Here is a 27,991-nt window from a genome sequence, read left to right as displayed (position 1 = left end):
AAAACTTTTAAAATTTTCAATTAATTAGTTTGATTTTACTCTGTTTAGTACAAGGAATACTTTGTTCTGTAACTTAGGCTTCCTGGGTGCCACTGTTGTGGCAAAGATATATATATATTTTTTTTAAGGTAGCAAAAATAAACTTCTTCCAGGAGAGAGATTTAGATGTTTCTTCTTTTCCCTCCCCCCACTTATCGTATATAATACTCGTTAGCAAAACAAGAAGCTGCTCTCTTTAAAATGTAAAAATGATCATTTACTAAATATAGAAATATATATGTTCACCTAAAAGGGGGCCAGCTTTCTTTAATGTATTAATATAAGGAGTAAACCTGCTGTTAAAGAAAAAGCTGTTTAAAAATTGCTTGTGGTGGGAATTCATCCTGTTGAAGGTATTGTGTATAGTTCTGTATAGCTATTGAATAGTCTTGTATTTAAAACCAAGGTCTTGACTAAACTGACCTTGCAAATAAAGATGATAAATTGTTAAAAGGAGTCTTTCCACTTGTGAACTAGATGTAAAGGATAGACGAGTATCAGAAAAAGAAAGATCTTGGTTGGATTGTTCTTTCATTCTTTTAGTGCTCAGTTACCATGGTGCTCTAGCAGGATAGCATAGCTACAAGGGACAAGGTGCTGGTGTTGTGATGCCATTGTTAAGGTTTTTCATGAGTTCCCAATGCAAATAATTTACATTTCCTTTTGTGATAGCTCTCTAGGAATTTCTTTAAATACATATCTAGGAGAGATGCTTCCGTTTTAGAAGACCAGAAATATTTAAGAAGGCTTTATAGTCTCTTGTGTTTTGTCCATAGCTATTGCAAGAACTATATAGCTTTCTTTCAAGGCCAGCACTTTGCTAACATACCAGACTGGCAGCTTGTCAGTTCAAGCCAGTAATTTAAATCTTTGGTGCTAGTCAAAGCTGTCAATTTAATAACAGCTTACTGCATAAACAAGCTTGGGGGACTTACTCTAGGTCATTAGTATGTGAAGTTTCACATACTGAATTGAGGATTATCGCTGCAGATTATTTGAAAAGTTAGGCTTGTTTGAAGGAAAAGTAGTAGTTTGCTTAAACAGCTCTGCTTTACGCGCACAGCCTTGATCACTGGGATGGATCAGCAATGGAGCAGTATTAAACAGGTAAGTTTTGATTTTTGAGGAAGTAGAGGGTCATCTGGTTGTGGTTTTTTTTAGAGTCTAACAGGACAGAAGCAGCAGATTGGCATGGTAGACATCTCAGTATTCCACATCCAGAAAGATCTGCTCTGCAATGTCTTCTGTCGCCACAGGGTTGATCAAGAGGTAGAACAGGGAGTGGTGCTAGTGAATGAGTAATGCTGCATATACAATGATTTGGCTAGTATGACCCAGTACGCGGGGGACACATACACATTACAGTCATCTAAATGCTTAGTAATATTACATAGAAAATAATCAACACTTCACATTTTTATGCCAGTTTTACCCCAGAACCAGCAGAATAGTTCCTTAGTAGTTGTGCAAAAGCTTCTCACTGGTGTAAGTAATATGTATGTTGGAATTATTTCCTTCACCTCAAAACAGTGTTATCCCTTAGGGTGATGAGTGAGCTACACTCTACCTTGTTTGAAGAGAAAATTGAAGAGCAAGGGCAGTAGTTGTAGTGTAATCATCAGCTAAATTCCACCTGTGTTTGAAGAGTGTGCTATGAGGCTCTAACTGACTGTGACTCAGGAGTTGGATTTTGTCTCATTCTCTGATTACAATCAGTCACAACCCCTGCACCATCAGGAAATGTAGTGAGACACCAATTTCACTACTTTGGTGCAGTGGTGTTTTGAGTCTACCCAGTCCTTATGGAGCCGTAATGGTTTCTGATGACCAGTTGTTAAAGGGCTGACTGGCACGGTCCTCCCTCATTTATAAAGCTGAACAGGATCATGCCATAAGGAAGGAGGAAATTTTGCCTGTATATTTAGAAATACTATGATACCTAAAACATTGAACAATTTAACTAGTGCTGCTAAAAGCTTCCTTAAACAGTAAAAAAAAAAATCCATACTGTCTGGAAGCATTTAATGGTTGAAAACAGGAGCACCTACTATCCAATGAACTGCAGCGATGATACTAAAATAAATTAATATTTTGTAGTTACCAATTTTACTTTAGATTACAGTCAGGGCTAATTGCATTCATTTTGCTGCAGATCAGTATTTCAAAGGGAAATTCTTCTTTTTCTCCTCATTTAAAATTTGCTTTATGTATCTTTTAAATTTTTTAATAAATAAAATATGCCCGAACAGATGATGTGTTCTAGTTAGCCATATATATAGCTACTCTAAAGATCTGAAAGTTCTCTCATCAAATGTCTTAAATATTTAATTTCTTGTCTGTATAAGCAATTTTTAAGTTTCTGTTACATGAAGAGTTTCCCATATTTTCTCTTATTATTTTGATTTTTGAAATATTAGATGAGTAAAGCAGAGATTCCTTTTCCAGCTGAAGACATGGGATGCTGGTAAATGTACAGCTGTTTACTCTGTTTTCAGAAATCAGGCTGGAGAATATAAAAAGTAAATGCTGTCAGAAATGTTGAAGAAAATGTTATTTAAGCCTTTTATGTTCTGTTCAATGCAGATGAAGTCATGTAGATTCTTTTACATAATGTGCCCCTTTAATGGTCCTGCTGGAAATTGACTTCTTGGCAGCTGTACAGTGCAGAATAAGATGGACAAAGTTCTGTTCCTATTTCAAAATACTGTAAGAGTGAGCATGTCAGAATTGTACCAAGACAAATTCAGTCTTTTTTTCTTTTCACTTTTATCCCTTTGATGTTTGTTAAACCAACTGTTAAATTAATGAGAGCATATTTGGAAAAAAACAAAACTTTGAAACTTTTTGGAGTGGAATTTTCTTTCTCCTCTGAACTCTGACCCTGCTGAAGGGATTGAAGGGTGTAGCACTAAGAGTGATGGGTCCATGGTGAGAAACCACATTTAATTCCTTTATTTCTTCCTGAAGGCCTTGCTGGGTCTTCAGACCGCATGGCATTCTGCAAGAACCTTAGTCCCATGGGTTACTTGGGTATTGGAAGTGCGTGTATACTTGTAGCCATGGGATCAATAGATGTCTCTTTGGTTCTGTTTTAGCAAAGCATGTAAGTGTGCTTAATGTCATCCTGGTTAAGCAAAGCATTGAAATCTATGTGTACATATTCGTGAATTTGCTGTGGTTCTGTGGTTAGAGGTGTTCTGAAGTGTTTACTGAAATGGCACTGCAGTCCCTAATGCAAATCCCCTGTGTTTCCAGTTCCCGGTATCAAGCTGACAGCTGGTTACAAGTCAGTTATCATTTGCTGTGATTTGCCTTTTGAATGTTCAAGGGTGCAAGAGTACTGGGAGGTTTGCAAAGTAGCAACCCAAAACAGTGCACACCTCCCTATGTGGCATGACAAAATGACTGAATGGGTTCTTTTTTCATCTTAAAGCTTTGCAGATTTGTAGCTACCATGACTTTAATGATGAATAAGAACTACCCACACAAGGAAAGAGATACAATGGTGGCTGAAAGAAAGAAAGATTGAATATATGCTCCATATAAGGCAATGTGTGGGAGAGACGCTTGTTACATACCGAGTATCTGAGCAAAACCATGTGTCATGTTTCCTTAGGTTCTCAACAGGAGATGTGTAGAAGCAGCAGTGATGACGGGCCTGGCACTCAACTGCAGCATAAACAAGAAGTCCTTGTTTGACAGAAAACACTATTTCTATGCAGATCTGCCTGTAAGTATGCAGTATAGCTGGTCCCTTTTTGTCTATAGGAAAGGACAAGTCTGGAGTAGGGATGGCAACGGGATGAGTGAAGAGATGCTTTTTCTGTTTTCAGTCTGTGTTCTGCTCACCCCCACAGGATGCTGCGCTGTGCCCTGATGAAGAGACAGCTGTACCCTGGTGCTCACTGATTGAATATGATTGCTCTGATTGCTGACTCCTTGCTTAGCTGCATGATTCCAGTAGCTTAATGTAATTGAGTTGGGAGCTGGAGCTGCGTTGCCCCTTAAGTTCTCCATTCCTGGTGTTAAGTACTAGTTGTCTGTTAGGGTAAAAGCAGTCTGGTAATAGTCCTTCATTTAAAGTGAATGTATAACAAACACAGGTTCCACTGGTATAAACATATTAGTGGCTTATTTGTGTGTGCTTAGGGACCTAAAAATATTTAAAACTTTCTTAGTTTTAAAAATTAGTTTTAAAAAAAAGAGAAATTCAGTCTTTGCAGTATGGTTTGTTGGTAGCTTTCATATTTGGTAGAAGGTGTCACTGGAAGTCAGATGCATTTTATTGCACTTGATATGGGTGTAGAAATATTGAAATCATATAGGAACCTGACTTCTGTCATTGCAGCAGGACACAGCAGTATTTGAGCCTTTTTTCCTATTTTAATGAAATTAAACCTTTCTAATTTTAACCTTCTATTTTTCCTGTCAGCTTATTTGTTCTGAACGTTCAGTTTAACATTAATCTGTCAAATGGAGTACACTAGTTTTACTTCCTTTGATTTTGGGGTGAAGATCTGATGACTGCATTAAAAGAAAAGAGTCTATTTCTATTTTATCTGAGAAAGATCAGGCATGTTTAGCTTAGGTGGGGTATCCTGGACATCCAGAGAAACAGAATGGGAGATTTCTCAGGTCCCAAATTAATGTGTAGAGGTGCTGTATTATTAACCAAACTACTTTATCTCCCTCTCTTTTGTTCAGGCATTGGAAATATTTTGAAGTTACACAAAACATACTCAAATACAATTGCTTCCCACCTTAGAAAGAGAATTATGTTATAGATGTCCACTGGAGACCTGGATCTCAGAAGAGATTTCTGTTTGTTTTCTTCTATGTTGGGAACTTGTGGCTCTTCAGTGAAGTTGATGTAGTTACTGATTTGGTTTCTGGGGATAACTTTGCTAATATTTGTGAGCTATTAAGAGGCCCTTTTGCTGTGGGCTCTGTGTTGAGCTACTGGGAATGTGAAGCACAAACTTAGCAGTTTGAATTGCTAATACTTTTTTTTTTTTTTACTTGGAAAACTATCTTAAAGCCCTATTTCCAGACCTGATGGAGACAAAAGTGAAATAGCAGGAAATAAACATTACTTTCAAAATTCCTTTATACATCATAAATGCCAAAAACATCACAGACTTGTTTGCAAGCCACCTTTGGTGCTTCTGCTGTTAAATGGAAAACAACCTTTCATGTGCTTGTGACATCTGCTGCTATCAGTCTACTGCAGAGAAGCTATATGGAAGAATGTTATCATAGGAAAGAAGCCGCATCCATGTGTTTAGAGGAGAAGAGTGAGGTGGAAGAAGGTGCATACAGCACCAAGTGGGCTGCCATTGTCTGCAGACATGAGTTACAGGATCCTCTGTTCAGCTAAGCATGGAAATTTGGTCAAGGAGATGCTGACACACTTTATTAGCTTGAAACATGTAATTCTGTATTTCTACTGGCTGAATTCTGCAGTTTAAGCACTGACAGTAAACTGCCTGACCTGCATTTCATAGTGAAACAGTCTAGTCAGGAACCTTGTAATAAGATGCAGAGTTTAGGCTAATGAGCTGTACAGAACAGATAAAATAAATCCAGCTCTTAGGGTCATTTGACAATGGGATTATTGTTACTCCTGAAAATGGGGCTTTGGATGGGAAATGGGATTCTTGTTATTTATTGTCATTCACTATTTCAGGCTTTAAAAAAAATAATTTTAATGAGAAGTTTTAGGAGGTGGGAAGAGCTGTGTGATTCGCATAGGCTGCATAGAGTCAGTTATTCTATTTTTCTTACAGTGATTATGGCTAGAAGGTCATGCACTTCATTGCGTATATAAATCAAGCTGTTTGCAGGGCCAGACCATTGTTCTTCATTCCAATGCATTGCCACCATCTCTACATTTTAGATGAAGCTCATCCTCCCTGGAAAATATGCAAATGCTCCCCCCAATTCAGTAAAATCTGGCAGGCTTCTTTTTTTAATTCTCACCACTGAGGGCATGAGCAGGCTAGGAAGGAGGAAGAGATGGGGACCCTGCCTCAACAGAGTAATTTATTCATTTCTGTATTTTTACATCATTGCAGTTATTCCAATACCTTGTCACTGGCGGCCCTTCTTTGGCTGTCAGTTTCCCCTTTGAGTGGAGTCCCAGGCATAAGGTGGCATTTATCAGCTGTGTGCCTTATGTGGGGTTGCAGTGTCGATCTTTTAAATTGCTACATTAATGAAATTGAGCTTTCTCATTTTCTTGATTTCCACCCATCCCTCTCCCTCTCCTCCCCTCTAATGAGTAAAGTTCTGAACAGGCAAAGAGGGATATTCAGCCTCATGGGAGGATGAGTGATAGTCCCAGCTCATGGATGGAGGTATGGTAACTGGCTTCAGACAAGATTCAACATGATCACGGAACCACAGGCATGAAATAACTTCTTATAGTTAATTTCCTGCCCCAAGGCAGTATCAGTGAAATTGATGTCATCCTTGGCAAGTGGTTGTGCAGTTGATTATTGATTATTTCTGCATTGTTATTATATCTTATACTTGCCTGTATGGAGGAGTGCTCTTATTTTTTTCCAGACCTCTGGCTTCTCACAGCTATATTGAATTTTAGACCCATCTTCTAGCTTGCTTCCTTTCCAGCTAAGCAAAATAACTTCTGAATTTACATGTGCATGTGTTCTATCCTCTTATATAGATCACTATGGAAGATCTTGCATTTTCAGCTTTGTTCTTTGTCTACAATATTTGCGTTTGGCCATGCTGCTGCTTTCTGAAAAGTGAATGTTTTATTTGAGTATAAAGCTAATTTTGTTGACAGGCTGGCTATCAAATTACTCAGCAAAGAGTTCCTATTGCGGTGAATGGAAGTCTGTCATACAGTCTCTGCATAGACAACAAAATGAGCCAGATGGTGACCAAAACTGCGAGGATTAAACAAATTCAGCTGGAGCAAGACAGTGGAAAGAGTCTCCATGATGACACAAGGAGCCAGACTCTCGTTGACTTGAATAGGGCTGGTAGGCTTGGATTATTTTCCTGATTTTCTCCTTTCTGTGTAAGATGAGTCTTTAAAGGTAAATGGGTGACAGGGAACAGGTGAAAAATAAAACGAGCCTGATGTCTCTCTCCTTGAAAATAAAAATTAATCAAAATGACCATTACACTTGAAGCAAGGGAGTATTTTTATTTTTTGCCAATGGACCTTTCCATTGCTGTTGGTTGATGGCAATTGGCAATAGCAAGTTAGAAATCTGTTGGCTCTGGTTTGCTCAGAACTGTATGTGTCAGTCACAGACAGCCACTCAGCTATCACCACTGTAATACGTTGTTAAAAAAAATCACAACTTAGTGAATCAAGTTTGTGTATAGAAGGAGCAGCTGTTGGAATTTGTCAGTGCATGAGTCAGACATGTCTTTTAATTATTAGCTTTGAAAAAATGTAGATTTACTCTTTGAACTTTGAAATTGTACGAGGAATGAACCAAATTAGCACACAACATGGCAGCAACCTGGATGGCCTAGCCTAACTGGGACACAGTGCTCCAGTGTCCACTGAAGTTAAGGGCTGTGGCTGCTCATATTCTTTGAAAGCTGGATCCTGAAGCTAAAAACTAGACTACATCTGTTTACAGTTCTGGCTGTTCCAAAATTAGTTTAAGATAAATAAATTTGAATCTGGAATCGGATTGGCTTTAAATGGAGGTTCTCCTAGAGAAAGGCAGAAGAGGAATATGTCTTTTTGATCTGCATGTCATCAAAGGGTGGAGGATTGTCTGTGGTTTGTCTGTTCCTTGAAAAAAATAGGAAGAAAAGTTTTTATGGCAATCTGCAGCCAGGCCCATAGTGACAGTTACTAAATAATACATGGGGTTTTATTTAAAAAAAAAAAAAAAAAAAAAAAGCAGCCCGAGTGCTTTTATGTGTTTAGCCAGTTGCACTCTAATATGCCAAGATCAAAAGCTATTGTTGAAAATCTCCTGTCTCTTTCCCTGATAGGAGTCGGCCTCATGGAGGTTGTCATGGAGCCTGATATGTGCTGTGGGGAAGAAGCAGCTGCAGCAGTAAGAGAGCTTCAGCTCATTCTTCAAACACTTGGGAGCAGCCAGGCAGTCATGGCAGGTACAGAAGGGGGAAGGATACGTTCCCTTGTCACCAGTAATTGCCTGCATTTGCAGGAGTTTTGCAGCTTCTGGTTATTTTGCTCTGTGGTTGCTTACAACACATAGCCTTTTCTAGCTGTTGTTTTTACAATCCTCAGAGCCTGTTCTAATCTCTGCTGCACTTCAGGTGTCCTTATGGGCCTGCCTTCATCTGCAGAGCTTTGCAGTGCTAGATTTTGTATTGCCTCACACAATAATTTTACAGGATAAACCTAGGCAGGAAGGAATGTCCCCAGGGTTCTTGTGGTGTTTCTCCCTGTCTGTCCTCATCTTGCTTGCCACAGCACTGCAGCATAGAAGATCTGTGGTAAGGATTAGTTGTAGAATATGGAAGTTATGGGGCAAAGTAGTGGGTGCATGGATGATCTTGTAAGTTGTGTCAGGTCTCAGCTGGTCATAACATGGGTGTAGTCAGTAAACTTGTGCTGGTGTCATCAGTGAGATGGAGTAAACGACAGTGCGTAGCAGATACGGGTGCCAGGGTTAATTTAAGAACCAGTGAGATTGTTGTTTTTACCCTACTCGATCATTTCACACACTCACTTTGTCCCTCCCGCCCCTCCAGCATTATGTTCACCAGGTCACAACTTCTCTTCCCACTACGGAGATCACTGCTGGTCTGGGAAGGTGGGCCAGAAAATTGTGCTGGTTCGTGCTGTGCAGCAGGCTTGCATAGAATCATAGAATCGTTTAGTTTGGAAAAGACTGTAAGGATCATCGAGTCCAACCGTTAACCTAATACTTGCCAAGTCCACCAAACCACGACCCTAATCGCCGCATTTACACGTCTTTTTAATACCTCCAGGAATGGGGACTCAACCACTTCCCTGGGCAGCCTGTTCCAGTGCTTGACAACCCTTTTGGTGAAGACATTTTTCCTAATATCCAATCTAAACCTCCCCTGGAGTGACTTGAGGCCATTTCCTCTAGTATAGTTGTCTGTAAAAGTATTTGGATTTTTTTTTTTCAAGGCGGTGCTTTTAAGGGCTTTCTACTGTGGTTTTCTCTCATCATAATTACTTGCTTTCAAATAAGGGCTTTACATTCTCACATTTTACCTTCATTCTACTTGTGTGTTCAGTGAAGACAAGTGCTCAGTTTTGTCAGGTGTTATTTCATTAACAACAAACAGATGAAAAGATTATTTCATTGCAAAGTGAAAGGAAAAGAAGCAGGACTGAAAGTGGGCTTACAGGAAAAAAGCTTCTTTAAGAACGTTTGGGGCCTGGCTCTCCTGTCACTTACGCCTAATTAACTTCATTATCTTGTCACACTGACACCTGCATCCAAGTAGAAGCAGGTCATGTCTCAAAATGAATCAAAGGCAGGACAAGACTATTCCTCTTTTGGAACAAGTACTCATTTCACCCCAAAGAGGGAGCACATGAAAAACACTTCTCTTGAAAGAGGTGTTGGGTCATTCCAGCACCTTTGTCCTTCATTTGCATGTCTGGCAAGACTCTGATTTAGTGCGCTATCATCCAGCCTACTTTTACAAATGTCTTTACCAAGGCCTCTCTAGTCAATTTAAATCTATTGACCGGAATGGATTCTGAAGCTGTAGACATCTTCACAGGTTTAACTCTGAGCTAGCTCAATTTTGCTCTCTCTCTTTAATAATGCTACTGTATCTAAACAGTAAGTGTTTGTTTCTTTTTATCTGTATTTGAAATTTAAAAAACCCCACAACCCAGACAGAGAGGAAGGCTACTAATGTTCACTGTGCAATATGGGAAAAATGATGTTTCTTTTTAATACAACCTCTCCTGTTTGTTTATTCCCACCAGTTGAATAACTGTGGCAAGCCTTTTCTTCTCAGAAGGGATGACTTTACAGGGACAAAACTTAAAAAGATACAATTGCGAGTTACTTGTGGCTCAGTCATTAAAGATCTTTAAGGACAGTATTCCATTTTGGACTAAAAGTGCAGGATGCTTTTATATATAACTTTGCATTCAGTTTCAGTTTTTGGAAGACAGGGAAATTTGGGGCAGGGTGGGGAGATTGCAGTTTCTGGAAGGAGAGGAAGAAAATTACCAAAAAATCCACTACTACTCACACTTTTGTCCTTGAGCTGTAAATTTCCAAGAACACCTTAGTAAATCTGTTCAACATAACTGTAAGTTCTTGTGTTCCGTGCTAGAATAGTATATATCCATCAAATTGTAATTCCAAAAGGTGTTTTTATGCTGCTTTTAGAGGAATGGAAGCTCATAATCCACCATTTTAAATTGCTTGTCTAATTCTGCTCTTTATTTAAGAGCTGTGAGTCAGAAGCTTTTTTTCACTAAATGGCTTAGGGGATCTGTGCTGCACTGCACCATGCAGTTTTCTCTGAGAGGAATTATGAGCAATAGTTTTTTTTAAAAAGTAATATTCTCAGAAAATTTTGAATGATTGGAGACAGTCTTGAGATAGAATCACAAACAGAATGCTATGATGAGGTAGTTGTTACTCCTTTCTGAACATATGGAAGTCTGCTATTAATGCTTTGCATATAACATGCAGTTTATTAATGCATGCCAAGGTTTTTACTCTAGTTTACAGGGCAGGTAATTCTGTTGATGAAGTTTCCTTTTACAGAGGGTCAGCTGCGAGTGGATGCCAATGTTTCTGTGCATCACCCTGGAGAGCCTTACGGAGCGAGGACTGAAGTGAAGAATATCAATAGCATACGATTCCTGGCAAGAGCAGTAGGTAAATGATGGTTGCTTTATTACAGGAGCATTGTACATATTTTAGGTGGTCTGACATGAAATATGTCAGGCTCCTGAGGGCAGTAATTGGCCTTAAATGCCCTGATTACCTTCATCTTCATGTCCCATTGATGCACCCAGCCCATGGATACAGAAGTCCCATTTAAGCTCAGGCTGGGGCCTTTGCCTGATCTACATCACAGGTGTGCCAGTTTTCTGTGTTGCCAGTCTTGTCTCCTGGTGGGTCTTGGACCTTTTCTGTAGTCTTGTTCCCAGTCCTGTCTCTGTCTCCTATCCTTCTGCTTCTGACTGAACTCCTTGGAAGGACCCTGGACCCAACTCATCCCCTCACCTTGACTGAGACTGTCAGTTAGTAGCACATGCCTCTGCCCATGCTGTTCAGACCAGTGGGACTGCACCAGACAGTGAGGACCCTGCCTTTGCTGTTGTCACCCTTGGCTCCTGGCTTATCCCTCCTTGTGGGCAGCCCTGCTCTTGATGCTTCCTGACAGAATAGGTCTTAATATGGGGTACTGTGGTGGTCGCAGCCATGTTACTCTGCAGTTTTCTTGCAGAGGTAACCCTCTGCCTGCAAAAAGAATAAATGATGATTCAGTGCCTAGCAAGTTTAGTACGGAAATGTGTTACCAGTAGCTCTTTGTCCTCCAGTGTAGGCGATTGCTTTCCACTGAGTGTAGTAGGTGGTGTGTGTGAAGTTCAGATGCAGCTTGGGTATGAGTAAGAAAGGATGATTATTACATCTCCAAACAAAAACTCAACTGGGTGATTGGAAGGTCATTAAGAATGTATGGCTTGGCTGCAGTGCCTGGGAGAAAATGTTTTCTATTTAAAGGGAATGAAAGAAGATGAGGAAAACGCGCAAAGAAACGGTGCTGGAGGGAGAGACAGTGACTGATAATTCTGCCTGTAACTACTGCTGTTGATTTCATTGAGGTTAAAACAACAAACTATTCCATTATTGTATAGCAGTGAAAAATGAAATAGTGGAGTGTACAAAAGCTAATAATACAGTATAACAAGCTTATTCTTTTTTCTTTTGTTTCTGTCAGACTATGAAATACAGAGACAAATTGAAGAACTTGAAAACGGAGGAACAATTCTGAATGAAACAAGAGCCTTTGATTCCAAGCTTGGGTGAGTTTTTATTTTGGAGGAACATCAGGAATAGTAGTGCCACGGATACCTAGCGACATGATCAGGAGAGGTAATATAGTATTGCTCAACTCTGTCTTCTAAAGCTAGTGTTCACAAGCATAGTCTCCTCACAGGTAATAATTTATTCCTAAAGTTGAGGCTTTTTCATGACAGATTATGCACTACATCAAGCAGTGTCTGTGTGAAAATGACTGCCCTATTATATACGCACACGCTTTGAGGTGGCTTTAAGAAGCTCTCCTGATCTTCATGACACAAAGTTTTTGTTTTGTGTTTTTGCCATAAAACTAATTCTGTGGTGTACCTGTTACCACATCTTGTTTTGTTTTTATTTTAGGTGCACTGTACCCATGAGAGACAAAGAAGGAAAACAGGATTATCGGTATTTTTTTTTTAAAATAAAGTTAACATTTCAAGAACTGAGAATTTATTTCATTTCTTAAGCATAGTCAGTGTAATGAGCATGTAAAGCTAGTCAGTATAGTGAGTATGTATTGGAAGTTTACCTTCCACTGGAAGGGGAAGAGACCTATCAAAATCAGTCCTAGTCTGAATAGTTCAGATCTAGACCTGTGTCTCATCTCTGCTAAAATTCATAGACCTTTCCCAAAAACTAAGGTGGAGTACCTTAGCTCAAAGGGGGTAAGTTGAAAGTTTACTTTGTGGCCAGTACAAGTGTATTCTTAAGAATGCCTGAGATAAAACATAAGAATATTCTGAGTTAAGCATTGCTGCTGCTTTAAGTAAATACTGAGGGAAAGGATTTTCAGATGGCAGGTCCTGCCTCTCCATGCTAAATCTACATATATTCCACCACTGATCGTACTAGAGCTGAGCAAGGATTTTGAAAACATCCTACAAACTTTAAATTTAAATCTGCTTTTTAAATTATCGTTTGTAGAAATGTAGCAGACATTGATCACTTTATGAATTCCTTATTATGGTAGGGGCTGGAGTGAGGCTTATTTAATAAGACTAATTCAAACAAAATGCAAAAGAAAATCCATGAAAACCTAGGCAAAACTGGTAAGTCTAGGATATCTCAAATAGAGACCAGAAAGGTTATTACTAGTACTAAGATTATGATCAGTATTAAATGGTGTTTTTCAGATTTTTTTTGTAGCTTACTGCTGCACATTGTACAATAAACTTAAAATCTGTGTTTAGGCAGATTTGAAATGGAAATTATTCTAGTGAATGTAGAGGGTGCCTAATGTCCTTTATTCTGATCTTTTTGAACCCCTCATTTTGTCGTGTAAGAGTGAAGTTTCTGCTTCAATCGTAGTTATTGCAAAGGTTTGAATTGACCTTCTCTTTAAGGGATCCTTTTGTTCTGTGATGGCACCCTGCTGAGCACAATAACTTTGCTTTTAGCACAGCATGAGATTTCATCAAGACTTTTGAGGTTAGTCTGGAAAAGGTTGCAACCTGCCCAGATCACTCCTGGCAGTTGGCTGTTAGTCTGTGTTTTTCCCCTGCCAATCCACTCACGTTTTGTCCAGATGCACAATTCATGCATGACGCCAAAAGGAATGGGTTGTTTCCATATCTGTTATTACTGTTGTTATTTTTATTATTATTTTGGGTACAGAAGTGTTTTAATTGCCCCTTTTCTGTTATCTACTCTTGGACAATCCATGGCAAATACTTAAAGAACTTTACAGCAGTTTGGGGGCTGATCTTTTATTACTTACCATGAATTTTTAATATTTTGTTTGGTTGAAATAGTAATATAACTTCCAGGTAAGCACAAACTTGTGATGTGGATTTTATTGCTCGTTGTTTAGCTTCTGACTGAAAACAATCATTTTCACTAGGTTCATGCCAGAGCCAAACCTTCCTCCATTGATTCTCTACGATGCTAAATCTTTGCCAGCTAATATGAACCATCAGCAAGTGGTAAATATTGATTGGATTCATGAGAGACTTCCTGACCTCCCCAGTGTGAAGAGAGCAAAGCTTGTTGAACGGTATGGGATTCTTCCTGAACACAGCTTCACCTTATTGGTAGGTGTATTGATTAAGTGCTAAAATAAGCCTAGAAACTTCAAAGTTGCATGGTTTTTGAAAAGATTTACAAATGTCGTATTAACTAGCTGTCAGTTCTCATGGCCAGTGCATACTTTGTACCTACCTTCTACACAGAAGGGTGGGAAAAAGAAACTATACACATTGTGCCTAGAAGAAGCATTTCTCATGCAAGGTGCAGTCAAATAACTGTTATTTAACATTGATCTTGTCTGTCTACACATGGATGCACCCGTGACTGACTGCAACAAATGTACAACTTCCTGCTGACAAATCCCTGTCTGCAAGTGCCTGCTCTTGTTTTTGGGTCTGGTACAAGGCTGGGCACATTGTCAGTATTTAACAAATGAACAAACGTGTTTTCCTGACTGCAGAAGCAAAACACAAAGTTTAAATCTTTCGGCTTCACATGCCCCAGTTGATCTGGCTTCCACATTATTTTGAAAAAAAGCAGACTTTGTAGGTTAATACACAAAACAGCTGTACAACATCAACTTGGACCTCACAATGCAATTTACCAGGGGTGGGTTCAAAAGAGGTGATGAGAAGGAAGAGGATGTGGTAAATATGGGTGTAAATAAGGAAGTGACAGCAAAGTCTCATAACTTCCAGAATTATTCTAAAGAACTTTAAGCATCTTAAGTACAAGCTGCATCATCTCTGTTTGCCAGTGATAACTTGGGGCGGGGGCGGGGGTGTGTGTGTTAATATAGCCATCCAAGATTACACATTTCACACAGCCAGTTAAGCTAGGACTGTGTCATGCTTTGGTTACCTCTGTGATTAGTGGAGACAGAAGGAAAGGGATTTTAAAGTAAGATTCAGAGCGGAACCCTGAGTACTTTAAATTGTCCTCTGGAGGAGTTCCTTTCCTTTGACTATAAATAGAGGGAGAGCAGTGCACCTAACTTAACAATGTAGTATCCTTCCTTTATGTGTTTGTAACTTAATACACTTGTGCAGAAGCTGGTTCTACAGAAAAAAAAAAAGGTTCTTTCTTCTGAAACTGAAAGCTGTTAGGAAAACTGCTCTTGTGGTTCCGTGCCGTTATAGTGAGTTGCAGATCTCTTACTGTTTGGTGGGCAGGTAAGTCGTACGTCTCATCAAAGTCATGAGGCTGCAGTGATAGCATCGAGAGGTGTCAGTAGTATCTTACCTTTCTATTTCATTGTATAAGCTGGAAAATGTGATTTTGCAGCCAGTATTCCTATCCATGCATGCATTTTTTCATATCAACTTATTTCTCACATATTAAAATAAACAGAGCTCAGAAGGGCAGATAGGTCCTGAACTCTTCCCCCCCCCCCCCCGACTTTTTTTATTATTCTCCCCTTCTGTGGTGGGTTGACCCCCACCAGCTGCTAGGCACCACAGCTGCTCACTCATTCCCCCCACAAGAGGGGATAGGGGAGAGCGTAGGAAGAGCAGAAGTGAGAAAACTCTTGGTTTGAGATAGACACTTAAATAAGTTAAGGAAGGAGGAAGGGAAAAAACCCAGAAGTGATGCAAATGCAATCACTTGCCACATCCCACAAGTAGACTGATGCGCAGCTAGTGTCCAACCAATGACTACCTCCCCCAAAATCCCCTTCCCTCAGATTTTCTTGTTAAGCATGGTGTTATATGGCATGGAATATCCGCTTAGTCAGTTTGGGTTAGCTGTCCAGGTTGTGTCCATGCCCAACTTTGTGCCCACCTTCAGCCTATTTGCTCTGGGGGGTAGAGTGGGGAAAAAGAGAAAGCCTTCATGCTGTGCAAGTACTGCTCAGTGGCAGCCAAAACACCGATGTGTTCTCAGCACTGCTTTAGTCAAAAATCCAAAACACAGCACCTACAGGCTGCTCTTAAGAAAAGCAGTTTCAAAAAAGCCTCCATCCCAGCCAGACCCAGTACACACACTCCTTTCAGTTGGCATCAACCCACTTCTTTCACGTTTCAGTTTTGCTAGTATTGATGGCTTCTGCTGTGTGGTTTCTGTCATCTCTATCAACTAGCTTTATGTATTTGCTTCATCAACTGCCCTTTCCTTCCAGCCATTCTCTGAGATCCGCTATTGCCTTTGCTTTTTCCCTTTTAATTTTTTTTTCCTTTTCGCAACGTATAAGACAATTAATGAGCTCCAAGATGAAATTTGGGATTCAGCTTGTAATGAGATAATGCATCCATTTGAATGCATGAAGTGAACACGTTCTTCATTGCGGGTCTTCTTTTATTGTGTATTAGAATGTCAACATGTATACTCTCCATAAAAGTTTCTTGCCTGTTCACTGGGAGACTAGTTAACCTTAATTCATCTGAAAATGGTATGTCCATTGCTGTGTTAAGCTTACATCAGAAGTTGCAGAAGACTGCTGATAGGGCCAGATGCACAAATCTAATGAGCATTCTTTCAGGTTAGAGTGCCCAGGAGTGCTCATTAAATAAATGGCAGTGGTAGAGGGATGACTCTAAAATGCAAAATCTCTGTTCTGCGCCAACTTGTTAGAGAAAATGTTATGCACCAAAGTTATAATAAAACAATACCATACTTCAGCATGCAAGTTAGCTTCTAACTTTCTTCTAAGCTTCTAGCTTTTTTCTCATATACAATAGCTACCTATATGTACTGCAGTACTAAGAATTTGAGACTCCAGCTTTGCCCAATTACAAGATGTACTGAAATGGAAGGAGAGCGTTACCTATTAATATCTTTATATCTGAAACTTCTTAAGTGTAAACTGATACGTTTTTGACAGTTTTGTATAAATTGTAAAAATTAATGAAGTTTCTGATTTTCTTCATGCAGAACCCTTCTTATTCATAAAGATACAATTCTTTGAGCCACATAGACCCCATGGTATTTGGGTATTCAGTTTGTGCATGCAATTTCTACTTTGCCGTGTACACTGGTAAATACATCAGTCGAGGGATCTCTGACAACTTTGCCAGTTATGGTATTATAATATTTTTGTTTAGTTTCCTATTGAGTCAAAAAAATTAAGATGTGTTGGCATAGACTTTAATGTCACATTTCATTTTCAAAAAAATGAAATGCTGCAGTCCAGAGAGCTCCAACGAAAAAACAGATCAATTGTTACAGTACAGCATTAGAAAAAAAATGGTCTGATCACTTCCTTTCTCCTCTGAATTCCCAGTCTTCCTGTATATTTACTGTTCCCCTGCTTACTCAGATAGAAGTGGCAGTTCCACTTCAGCTTTGGCTTATTGCTTTGGTGGAACAATTACATTGGTGAATCCTTCGAACAGTCAAAAGTGGGATGCTGTAGAAATTGGTTTTTGACCATTTTATCGCATGCCATCCTCATACATGTTGGTGTGCAGGTGACTTTACGCTTATTTTTAGAACTTAAATCACTTCGTAAGAAGCCGTAGGAAAAAGTTTGAACTTTCTTTGACTGTTCTGCTTGTCTGCTTTAATAGGCTAGATTTTCTCTTTTTTTCCCTGACAATCTTGGAGATTTTTGCAGCAGTTGTTACCTCACAGTTGGTTATTGTGGGAACTGTCAAGGTGAAAATCGGGATAAGAAAGCAGAAAATGACATTTTATTTGTTAACACTGATGTAGTTTTCTTCTTCAATTCTTGGAAAACATTATTGGTCTTTAAAAGCATAAGTTTTCATTACAGCCTCAATGTCCCTAAAGATTTTACCCATGGTGTTTTGTAAAATAATGTATTGTTTTAAACTTGTTTTAAAAATATCTGGAATCATTCCACCACTATTTTTTTTTTGGCATCTCAGTACTATTAAATGGTCATTTTAAACAATGTTTAAGAAAGAAATTTGCATCTGGTTGAAATATTGGTATGTCAGATTTCATGCCAGTGAGACTCCAATGAATAAGTTACAGCATATTTAGTGCGTAATGGGAGCACTGAATGGGCCTGGGTCACAAACACAGTGCTGCAATTCCACATTTATGGTTTTCCTTCTATGAAGATGAAAATATGCTATTCAGAATTAAGTGAGAACAGTCAGTTAGCATTCCTGTAAACCAGCACATTAGAGCGTGCAGTAGCTTTCAGCTCAGATCTATTGCAAGGGACAGGTGTGTGTGTGTTGGTAGTTGGAATTAATTTGGCATGAAGAAAGTTGACCAAAATGCAGAACAAGTTAAAGTCAAGTTCAGGTAGTACAGTATCTAGGAATTGAAGCTAATCAAGTTTTGCCTGCATTTTTCTAATATGGCAAGAAAATATTTAGTTTCTGTCAGTTATTTTGATGTTTTGACATTCTGTCTTATCCATTTCAGTCTAGCATTGCTGGGTTTTCCTACTCTTTGGCTGCGGAAAATGACAATCACTTTAAAAAACCTAAAATGAATGTAAAGGAATTTTGGGGAATATGTCTGGTTTTATGTGCACAAGTAGTGAGTATGGGGTTCAGTACCTGGTAGTGTCTGTCTGAGTATTCCTGGGCTTTTCTCTTCTTGCTGCCTGGAAATCATCAGATGAAAATGTGAAGGCTGGGTATGTTTGTCCTTGATTTTTCAAAGGTCTGGCAGCAGGGTCAGAGCTGTAGCTCCAGCCAGGTTGTTGGTATCCAGAAATCTGAGCATGCCCACTGCTAGAGATAAGGTCTCTAGTCTATAGATTATGAAAGTGTTGGACATGCTGCACGCGAGTTGTGTAGCCTGCATTCAGACATGTGGCATCCACAGACATTGTTTTCGTGTGCATAATGTAGCTAGACCTGCTCTGCCTGGAGTGTTTGTAACACCTTCTGCAGCGTGTGTAAAGAAACCAGCATTTATATGTGCTCACTTTTTCCTACCTAAATTGGACAGGTGTTTTTGTGGAAGGGAACCTGCTGTTTAAATAATCAGTGTTTGTTTGTGCTAATGAATCCTGAGGTGAATTAGAAAGAGTACAGTATTTAGTAATGCATCATTTTAGTAATTCCACTTAACACAGACGCAGTTTTTAATCGTTTGCTGTACTTTGGTAATCATGTCATTCCCTTTTTTTTTTAAGCCAAATTTGTTCCTCATAGTCTGTTTAGCCTTAGACTTTACATTATTTGATTACAAAGTAGCTGCTGGTTAAATTTGTAAGAAACTGGAAAAGAAGAGAATTATGGCTGTGTATATTAGATAGATAAATAGGGGGAGTTACAAGATTGGTTCACAAAAGACTTCAGTGGCTTTCCTAGGCTGAGAACTTGGTTTCTTTGCTCATGGTCTCCAGGTAAAGGGGATGGGTCTCATTTGTGTCACACCAGTTTTATAGCACATCTACCATTAGTCTAAGTACATTTTTGTACTGTTTCACAACAGAGAGCAGTAGTGTGCAGTCTTCTCAAAAGCCATACATCATTACAAATTAAAAATGTAGTATCTAGAGCTGTGTTGTGAAAGTTTTGAGGAGGAAAGTCTAAAATTCTGTATTGCTATGGTGATACATTACCTTTAAAAACAAGGGCAAATGAGACTGTTTTGACGGGATTTGTTTGAGTGGAAAAGTCAGGCTTTGGTTTCGTGTGTACCTGCAGTCTTTTTGCTCAGAACTGTTCAGAGGATCTGGCTGCAGTCAGTATGTGCTTGGAAAATGTTTTTGCTGTGATGACAGTATACTTAGAATAGCTCCTTGGCTGTCTTTAAACTGTTACCTCTCACAACTTCTGAGAGCTGGCTTGTCCTCCTCTGCATTTATGGCACACACTGCAGAAGTCCAGTGGCACGCTGGATTTGGATTCCTTCTTGAAAAGGTAGGGGCTGCCACTTAATATCTCTTCAGCCTTCAGTAGACCTAATGAGTTCTGTGCTACAGTTAAAGATCCATCAATGCCTTGATGACAAACAGCACAGCATTCAACAGACTGTGCAGTATCTGTTCTAAAAACAATCTCAGATTTCACTTAGGCTATAAATTGAATCCCCTACTGTCATACCTTCTGAGCATTTAGGGTGCTGTGGAAAAGCTTACATAGCTTCTCTGAAAAGACTGGAAAAATAAAACCTTGCTTCTTACGGTGTAACCTTTCCATATTACTGAAGGGTGAATGCAAGCTAAACTTATTCCTTCAGTCCAAAGTAAATAGAAGTGATTGCAAGGTAAGAGTGAAATATCTTACAGAAAAATCTCTTCTTGGTAAAAGGTAGCAGTGACAGTTGTTAGATGGCAGCATTATATTTTCTCGTATTTTACATATTTAAAATACATGAGGAGATGAGAAAGCTCCCCAAATGCTAATTTTAGGGAGGAGTTAAGAAGAAAAGATCACTCCGTTATTGGAAGTTCCAGTAAGACAGGCTGGCAGATAAGCTATATGTCCCTATTTTAGACATAACATAGTTTGTTTGCTGTTAGGTTAATAAAATTACTCCAAAGCCTGGTGACTTTACAATGAATTCACAAAACCAAGTTTACTTTGAGTATTTATACTCCAAATGTAATTTTATAATTAGACATGTTTGCACTCTGGTATCTTTTTGATGCATTTAACTTTTCTTGAACAGAATGAAGACGGATTAACAGAATTCTTTGAAAACGTGGTAAAACAGACGCAGATGAAGCCAAAGAAGGTGATCGGCTGGATTCTAAAAGACCTGCTCAGTTACTTGAAACAACATTCCCTTTCAGTAAAGGAAAGGTGAGGCCTCTTGATAACTACAGTTGTGAAACAAAAGTGATCCTTTTCTCATGAACCATGAATAGTATTGCATCACTCTGTTGCTCGCTTCTGCTTAAGTTATTATCTGTGAAGTTTGTTACGGTAGGCAGTACTGCGTAGGCCTTGATGCAGTCATGCTGAATGAAGTTAACCAAATACCTTGCAGAGAAGAGGACCGTGTAGTTGCGAGTAGTAATCAGTCTTCCTTCTTTGGAATATGACAATGGTAAGGCATAATGAGGCAATCAATACCAAAGTTGAATATAGGGTATCATGAGGAAAGATACTAGCTTGTCATGCTAAACTGTGTGATCTTTAGGCAAACAACAGTAGCCTAGATATATTTCTCCACTTTACTCCCTGAGGTAATTTCTGCCCCCTTTTTCCCTAGCCCAGTCAGTTCTTTGATCCTGGCCGACCTTCTGAACCTTCTAGAAAAAAAAGAAATTTCTTCTACAGCAGCAAAGCAGGTATGTACCTTTTTGATTTTACTGTACTCTGAACCTGTGGCTGCTTACTCCCTTCACGTAGCAAATTTATAATAGGTCTTGGTCACTTTAAAGGAAATGATTTAGAATGTTGGTGAAGGATAAATTTTGTATCTACTATATACATATAATAGATGAAAATGCCTCATGTGTGTATAATTTTACAGATACATCTGCATATTTATTGTTAGAAGGGGGCACAAGCCAAATAGTAGATTTAAGTAATGTGAACTGAAGTCAGTTAAATAAATCCTGCTTCTGAACAGGCTGGACACTAGATCTCAATTTCACAGTTCAAGTCAGACCTAAGTGAAAGGTCAGTGGGAGCTAATCCATGACTTGCAGTTAAGATGAGAGTATCAGTTACTAGGTACTAAGGGACAGTAAGGTCTATGTTCCCAAGCATTAGCATGTGGAAAAGGACGTAATTTACATGAATGTAGTCACAAAAAAAAGAGTTCTGCTTTGGCATACCCCCGAGTCAAAAGTAGAGAGGTCTGTCCTTCCTTTTATCCTTGCTTCTTTGAGCAAGTGCTATCATGGACCTCTCAAGCCAGTACTGATGGTAGAGATAGTTTCTCTTTTTAAATACCATCTTGCTTAGGACAGTCTGAAAAATCAGCTCTTGATGATTTGTATCTAAAACTGTGACCTGCTAATGATGGGTATCGTGACTGCTGTGTCTGTAGGCAAAATTTGGAGGTTTTTTGTGGTAGGAAATAATCTGTCATTCACCTGAAATTGTTGCCGTCCATTTATGTGGAGTGTGTTGTCTTTTCAAGTTAATTGTTATCCTCTAGGTAAGTACATTAGACATTCACATTTCAGGTGTGAAAATCATCAGTGAAACTGTTAATGCAGATATTTAACTTGCCTTGTCTGCTTTCAAGCTTTTAACACACTGAAATACATGGGGCCAGTTTCCATCTTTCTAGCACATACTGATTTAATCCAAGTACAATTTTGGAATACTATTGAAGTCCATTCACTTGTTTTTGCATGATTATAAACCAAGTGTAACTGTTGCAAATCTGACTTTTTATCCTACTTGGAGACACTTAAACTTCCTGGTTTGTTGTTTTCTTTTTTGGAGACGCTTGTGGTTCTTAATTAAGTTGGTCTTGTTGGTCTGCTTCTGTGAATGGCCAGCTGCATATGACAGGCATAAATAAATAAGGATTTAAGTGCCTGACTTCAGGCATATGCATTTGGAAATTTTGGATTGGAAAAATAAAAGCTTCAAAAAGGAGATAAAGTATTAATAGGAAAAGCATTGGAATGCAGAGTGGTTCTGTGCCTGCAGGGTTATGGCACACGCATCAGTTTGGTCTCTGCATTTGAAAGGGAAGCTTCCGAAGTCCAGTCCGAACTCTGGTCTTCCTTGTGGAGGTAGAGACGGGGTACTAATGCTGTCCTACAGGAGCTTCTTGCCTTGTGATATATTTGTGTGCTAGCACTTCTGACAGGTTATGAAATGTCAAGAATTTCAGAGATGCTTTCCTTGTTTAATTACCAACTCCTTGTAATGTGCATGTTATCCTCGGTGTTCTGAAATTGGACACAGAGAAATAACAGTACTGTTTGCCATCACAGAGTGATGCTATCAAACTGCAGAAACCTTGCCACATTTAGAAAAGTATTTCGGTTGCCTGGATGTCAGAAGAATAACAAATGTTTATAACAATTCTCAGCAGTAGGCAGAGACACTGGATGGCCCGAGGGCAGAAAGGGCTATATATACACAACAGCAGATGAATTGCAGCACTTGGGGTGGGGGAGAATGAACTGCAGCGGTAGAGACAGATCCAACGAGCAAGGATGGAAGGGTTGGATGGGGTGATCGCGCAGACATGCATACACATACATGCTCGCTGCAGGAAGCTGTTAACAGTTTAAATTTTTAAAGAGGGTTTGTGTTCAGTCTCTGCTGTATAAGGCACTAAAACACAGGCAGGTAAAAGCTGAGAGCACTGATTATAGACGCAGAACATTGTATGGTAGGATGCATATGCCAAGGAAAGGGCACTGTGTGCTTACATAATTACCACTTAGGTAATTACAGAGCTCACGCCCAACTTGCCATCAAATATAGCATCCTACTCCAGAGGTCCCTGAAGCAGTTTCAGACTGGCATTGACTGTGCAGAGGGGAACAGCTTTGCTGGTGTGCGGGGCTGTGGGGTGAGCGTGTCCTGGATCAGGGGACCTGCCCAGGCACATGCTGCAGCCCGCCCCAGAGGCACCATTTTGAAGCCCACAGTGGGAGGCGCCGGTGTTGCTCATCCAGGGCTGAAACCAGTCTGATGGGGAGTATGCCCGAGATGGGGCCTCGGTCCTCCTTCGCAGGGCTGGCAGTGAGTGCATCTCTGGCGCAAGGGGCCTACCTTTGTGTTAGGGCATTGTGGGAGGACGCTGGTTCCTGGGCTGGGGAAGCAGAAACTTGCCCTTGCTGCTGGCAGCCATACTGGCGCAACTTCGCGTGGACACCCTTGTCACGCGTTCATCGGGGATCTGTAGCAGCGTATGGAGCAGAGCAGACCCCAGGTTGTCTTTGCTTCTGCAGTTGCATAGGTCACCCACATAGGAATAACTTCAAGAGACCCACTTGGCACCCCTACTTTAAAGTAGGTGTCAGGGAAATGAGTACAGTACACAAACCTAAACAGAACCATCTGCTTTGACAATTATGGCTATACCATCTGGAGGACTGGACCCAGCTTGCTCCTTACTTCTGTCAGAGGCTGAGGGACAACTGCCAGCCATCGAGGCTTCCATGACTAGAAAGGAAAGATGCCCACAGGACTGACTGGAGTGGTACTGCCTGCTGCTTCCCTCCCACCCTTGGCAGCAAATCACTGCAGATAGGGTTTCCAGTTGGAGTGTTCTCAGGCACAGCAGTCAGCTGGCACGTTCACCAGTTGCAAAATGTTTGATATGATGCCCGTGGCAGCCAGACATGTAAGTCCTGATCAATTCATCTTGACCAACGGTTTGCTGCTATGCCTGTGTAGGCAGAGACTGCAGAACATCATTAAAATCTAATCACGCTCAGGCAAGAATCAATAGTAGAAACTACTGAGATTTCAGTAATGGAAATGAGGCCTGAGATTCTCGTTTTGGCTCTGGAGACTTCATAATTTGATCCTCCTGTTCTGGTGCAGGCAGTTTGTGTAAATGAGTTGAAATCATTTTTTAAACTGCTTTCTTTAGATTCGTATTCCTTGCCAAGTGGAGAAACACATTTTTAAAAGTGCATCTTTGACAGGTCTTGGCCACATCTCTTTCTGCTTTCCTACATACCTGTAAACAAGCAAGAGCCTTGATAACATTGTTGCTCTACTAGCTAAGTGGAGATGCTTGTTACCAAATTGAAAAGTACACATGATGCAGATGTCACAGGGGGAATGTGGTGCCTTCAAGGTTTCTAATGGGCAAGCTTTTCTTGGTGCCAGGAGATGTTTGGCATAGAAATAGCAGGGAATCAGAGCTGGATCTCTGACTGTCAAGCTGTCCTGCCCCTGATCTAAGTCAATCTGATGCATTAGTTGCTCCTGGGTAACTCTGCCATGGTTGGCTGCGTAGATTTTGTTTGTTGCAGATTTTCGCCTCCTGTAGCCCATGGCATCCTGCTTGAATACATGCCAGTCCTAAAAATCACATCTGCCTTTTTCCAGGAGAGCAGTATGGCTTATTGATTTGTGCAGCACTTTAGGCTCTCCAGGGTGTTTTGCTGTGGGCTGTGCTGTGCAAAGAGGACAGGGCTCCTTCTGAGGGGTGATGTACCATCCTGGTGCATTGAGAAGCCTCGAGGACAGAAAGCTTCCTGCCTGCTCCCTCAGGGAAGGAGCGGGAGGGGGCTGCCTGGGGTAGCAGTGGAGTGCAATGAAAAAAAGGCAAGTGGCTGCAGACACGTTGAATCTCTGTTGGGTGTATTTCTTTCTAGGGATATTCCAGGTAGCCCTGGCACGATGATATTTAAGTACTGCACTAGAAGGAAGATCTTGCAGAAGACATCATATACTGCACTGATTTATTTAGATATAAACATCTGAAGGCTTTACTTACAGCGGTTGTAACTCTGGCTGCTTATCAGTAACTTTAATATTGTGATCTGCCTGTAACCCTCTTAACAGGGGAAAAAACAAGATGTATCTGCCAAAATGCAGCTGCATGTCATTACCCTTTCAAGGTCTCCTGCGGAGATATAAGATCCCATAAAAAGCTTTGGGGTACCGCTGGCGAACAAATCTCCTCTTGCAGGAACTGTGTCAGTGCATGGTTCTTAAATACCTGTTGTGGCTACAGAATTGTTTAACTGAAGGGCTTTTGTACCAGAAAATTCTTCATGCTGAAGAAAATTGCTGGGGTAGTTAAGATAGCATCCCACATGCTCTATTCTTCCTAAGTTGTCTTGCTGCCCTGCTAATTTTTTAACATGCAGTTTGAATGCCCCTTCTCGTCTCCCCATCCCAGCCTCTTCTTCATCCTACAGTGAGTATTTAAGGCTGAAATTTGACATCCATTTCCATATTGCTACACAGCAATGGCCCAAATGTACAATTATATCTTCAGCTCAGGATGGAGCACAAGCAGCTGTTTTAATAAGAGTTTTCTCTCTCTCCTCCCACAGCTCTGAAATAAGAGCAAAGGGAATACAGAAAATGACTGCCCAAGGAAATTGGTTTTTTATAAATGTTCTCTTCTCTCAAGTTTATTCCAGGGCAATAGCCCTGCTACAGCATAGGAAAACACACAAGCATTAGCAAGTGATTATTCCGGAGGCCTGGGTTCGCCCAGCATTCCAGTACTTGGAGGTGATGCATAGGTGAGCTGGAGCTGCTGCATTCATTCTGCCCAGCACTATTTTTCTTCTGCTTTGTCATACATATCCTCATTACAGCTTGCTGATGAGGACTGGTGATGGGATGAGTTACCTGGGATTGGACTTGGTACAATAGTCAGCTAATCGTCAGTTCCTGGGCAGAGACATTTCTCATGGAAACGCATTTTCTTACTGCTCTCAGGCAGCTCTTGTGAATAATGTGAGATGAGCACGAGTACTGCCTGAGGAACGGCCTCGCCGCCAGTGAGAGTCTCTGCTGTGGTGCTCCCCTCTCCCAGCAAGGGAGTGGCAGCTCAGCGCAGCTAGGTAGACGGGGCTGCACTTGGCAAACTTCTTTGAACAGGTACTATCACTGGTAGTAGTGGGCAGCTCCTGGTACTGCGGTGGGCTGCAGAGCCGCAGTTGCGAACCATTAACCTGCATTCGTGCAGCGAGTGATGATGCTTTGTCTTATTTCAGGATGCAGAGAAGGAGGGAGGGTATAATAGCTCTCTCGGTGAGGCACAGGATTAAATCCTGGGTTTGTTCACATTTAGACAATCTGCTCTTGCTTTAACTAAAATCTGGCTTCTTGGGTCAGTAACTGAAATACTGCATGTAAACAGCATTGGTAAGTCAAGACACTGACCTTTGCTACGCATTGTGATTTTCAGGTGCTTGCGGAATTGTGGAAGGGGGAAGGGAAGACTCCTCTTGAAATTGTTAAGGAAAAGAAGCTTGAACTGATACAGGATCAAAAAGAGCTCGAACAGATCTGCCAGGCGGTGATTGATGGACAAGAAAATGAGGTGATTACGGTGGTGCTGGGAAGCTTGTGCACTATGGCAGTCTGTGGCACTAAAAAAGGGGGTGAAAATGGTGTCTCTATTTTTTTTCTTTTGATTGGCATTTGAGCTCTAGAGCCAGTATAGGAGTATTAAACCTGCTGCTGAGATACTATCAGGCTTTTCTTCTCCTTTCTTATTTTACTAAGTGGGTTTTTTTTAGATTGGAGCTTACACAAAATGATCAGCAGAAGAAATTACTGGTCTGGCTAATGCGCTAAGTCATTCTGAGAAACGATAAAAATTTAATGCAGGAAAGCAAAACTGTTGGGCCTTCTCCCTCTTCAGCTATACTGCCATCAACCTGACCTGGCCACCCAGCCCCATAACTCTGATTTTTATGTTGTCTGTTGTGATACTAGGGCAACGCTGTTAAACTGTGCTGAAGCTGGAGATTGAAGTTACCTGCCAGCCAGACATATATTTATAGAATTAGGAATTAGAGACTGTATCAGAGCCGGCAAGGCAAAAATTTTACTTGCATCTGCCTCTTTGCCATGTGTCCGTCTCCCTCCACTGCCAACGAGATGAGTCTGGCTGGCTCTCCTGCCTAACAGTGGCTGTGGGGAGGGGAGGAACTGGACCCCTGTGGCTGCGGCACCGGTGGCTCCAGAGCTGCTGGCTGCTCTGCGGTTCTGCTGCTGGGCTGTGGCAGCAGCGCAAGTGCTGCAGTAGGAAAGATGGGGTTTTGGCTCTTCCCCATCTCCTTGGAAGGACACGCAGCAGCCTGCGTGGCTCATCAGTCTAACAAGGTCTGGGCCGAGAAAAAAGGAAGAAAAACCTTGTTGATGATGAAAGGGAAGAGTGGGAAATGGGTCTTTGACAGAGTCTAAAATGTGCTTTATAAAAAGCAAAATGAAAACAAGTGCTTTTATGTTCTCTGTGGTGAAAACGTAAAAGCAGAAGTGAATAGCTTACTTCTAATATAAACATTGTCTAGATACATTTGCCATTTGGAAAAAAACATTAACATCTTTTGAGAACAATACCACCCACCCCAGATCTCATTGGGAGATGCTTACAGTTTTACAAGAGCTTTTGATAAAGAAAATGAGCTTGCAGTAGGTCGGCATGACCTCCATCAGGCTGACTCATTTGCAGAGCCTGATAAAAATGCTGTATTTTCAAGACTGGTA

General features: G+C 40.5%; 1 protein-coding gene across 1 annotated transcript in view; it reads left to right on the top strand.

The window, feature by feature from the left end:
- The window catches only part of GATB (glutamyl-tRNA amidotransferase subunit B), a gene marked incomplete at both ends in the record, with an annotated part of 42,139 nt that overhangs the window by 12,632 nt on the left and 1,516 nt on the right, over positions 1-27,991 (top strand). Inside the window, 10 exons of the mRNA XM_081999560.1 lie at positions 3,656-3,769; positions 6,848-7,046; positions 8,026-8,148; positions 10,773-10,886; positions 11,956-12,040; positions 12,399-12,443; positions 13,879-14,068; positions 20,547-20,680; positions 21,093-21,171; positions 26,685-26,819. Coding sequence (XP_081855686.1) covers positions 3,656-3,769; positions 6,848-7,046; positions 8,026-8,148; positions 10,773-10,886; positions 11,956-12,040; positions 12,399-12,443; positions 13,879-14,068; positions 20,547-20,680; positions 21,093-21,171; positions 26,685-26,819 — 1,218 coding nt within the window. The remainder of the gene's footprint in view (positions 1-3,655; positions 3,770-6,847; positions 7,047-8,025; positions 8,149-10,772; positions 10,887-11,955; positions 12,041-12,398; positions 12,444-13,878; positions 14,069-20,546; positions 20,681-21,092; positions 21,172-26,684; positions 26,820-27,991) is intronic.

This window comes from Phaethon aethereus (assembly GCF_964289735.1).
Source record: "Phaethon aethereus genome assembly, chromosome: 4".
Lineage (NCBI taxonomy): Eukaryota > Metazoa > Chordata > Aves > Phaethontiformes > Phaethontidae > Phaethon > Phaethon aethereus.
The sequence above is the reverse complement of the archived record's forward strand: the minus strand, read 5'-3'. Positions and strand labels throughout refer to the sequence as shown.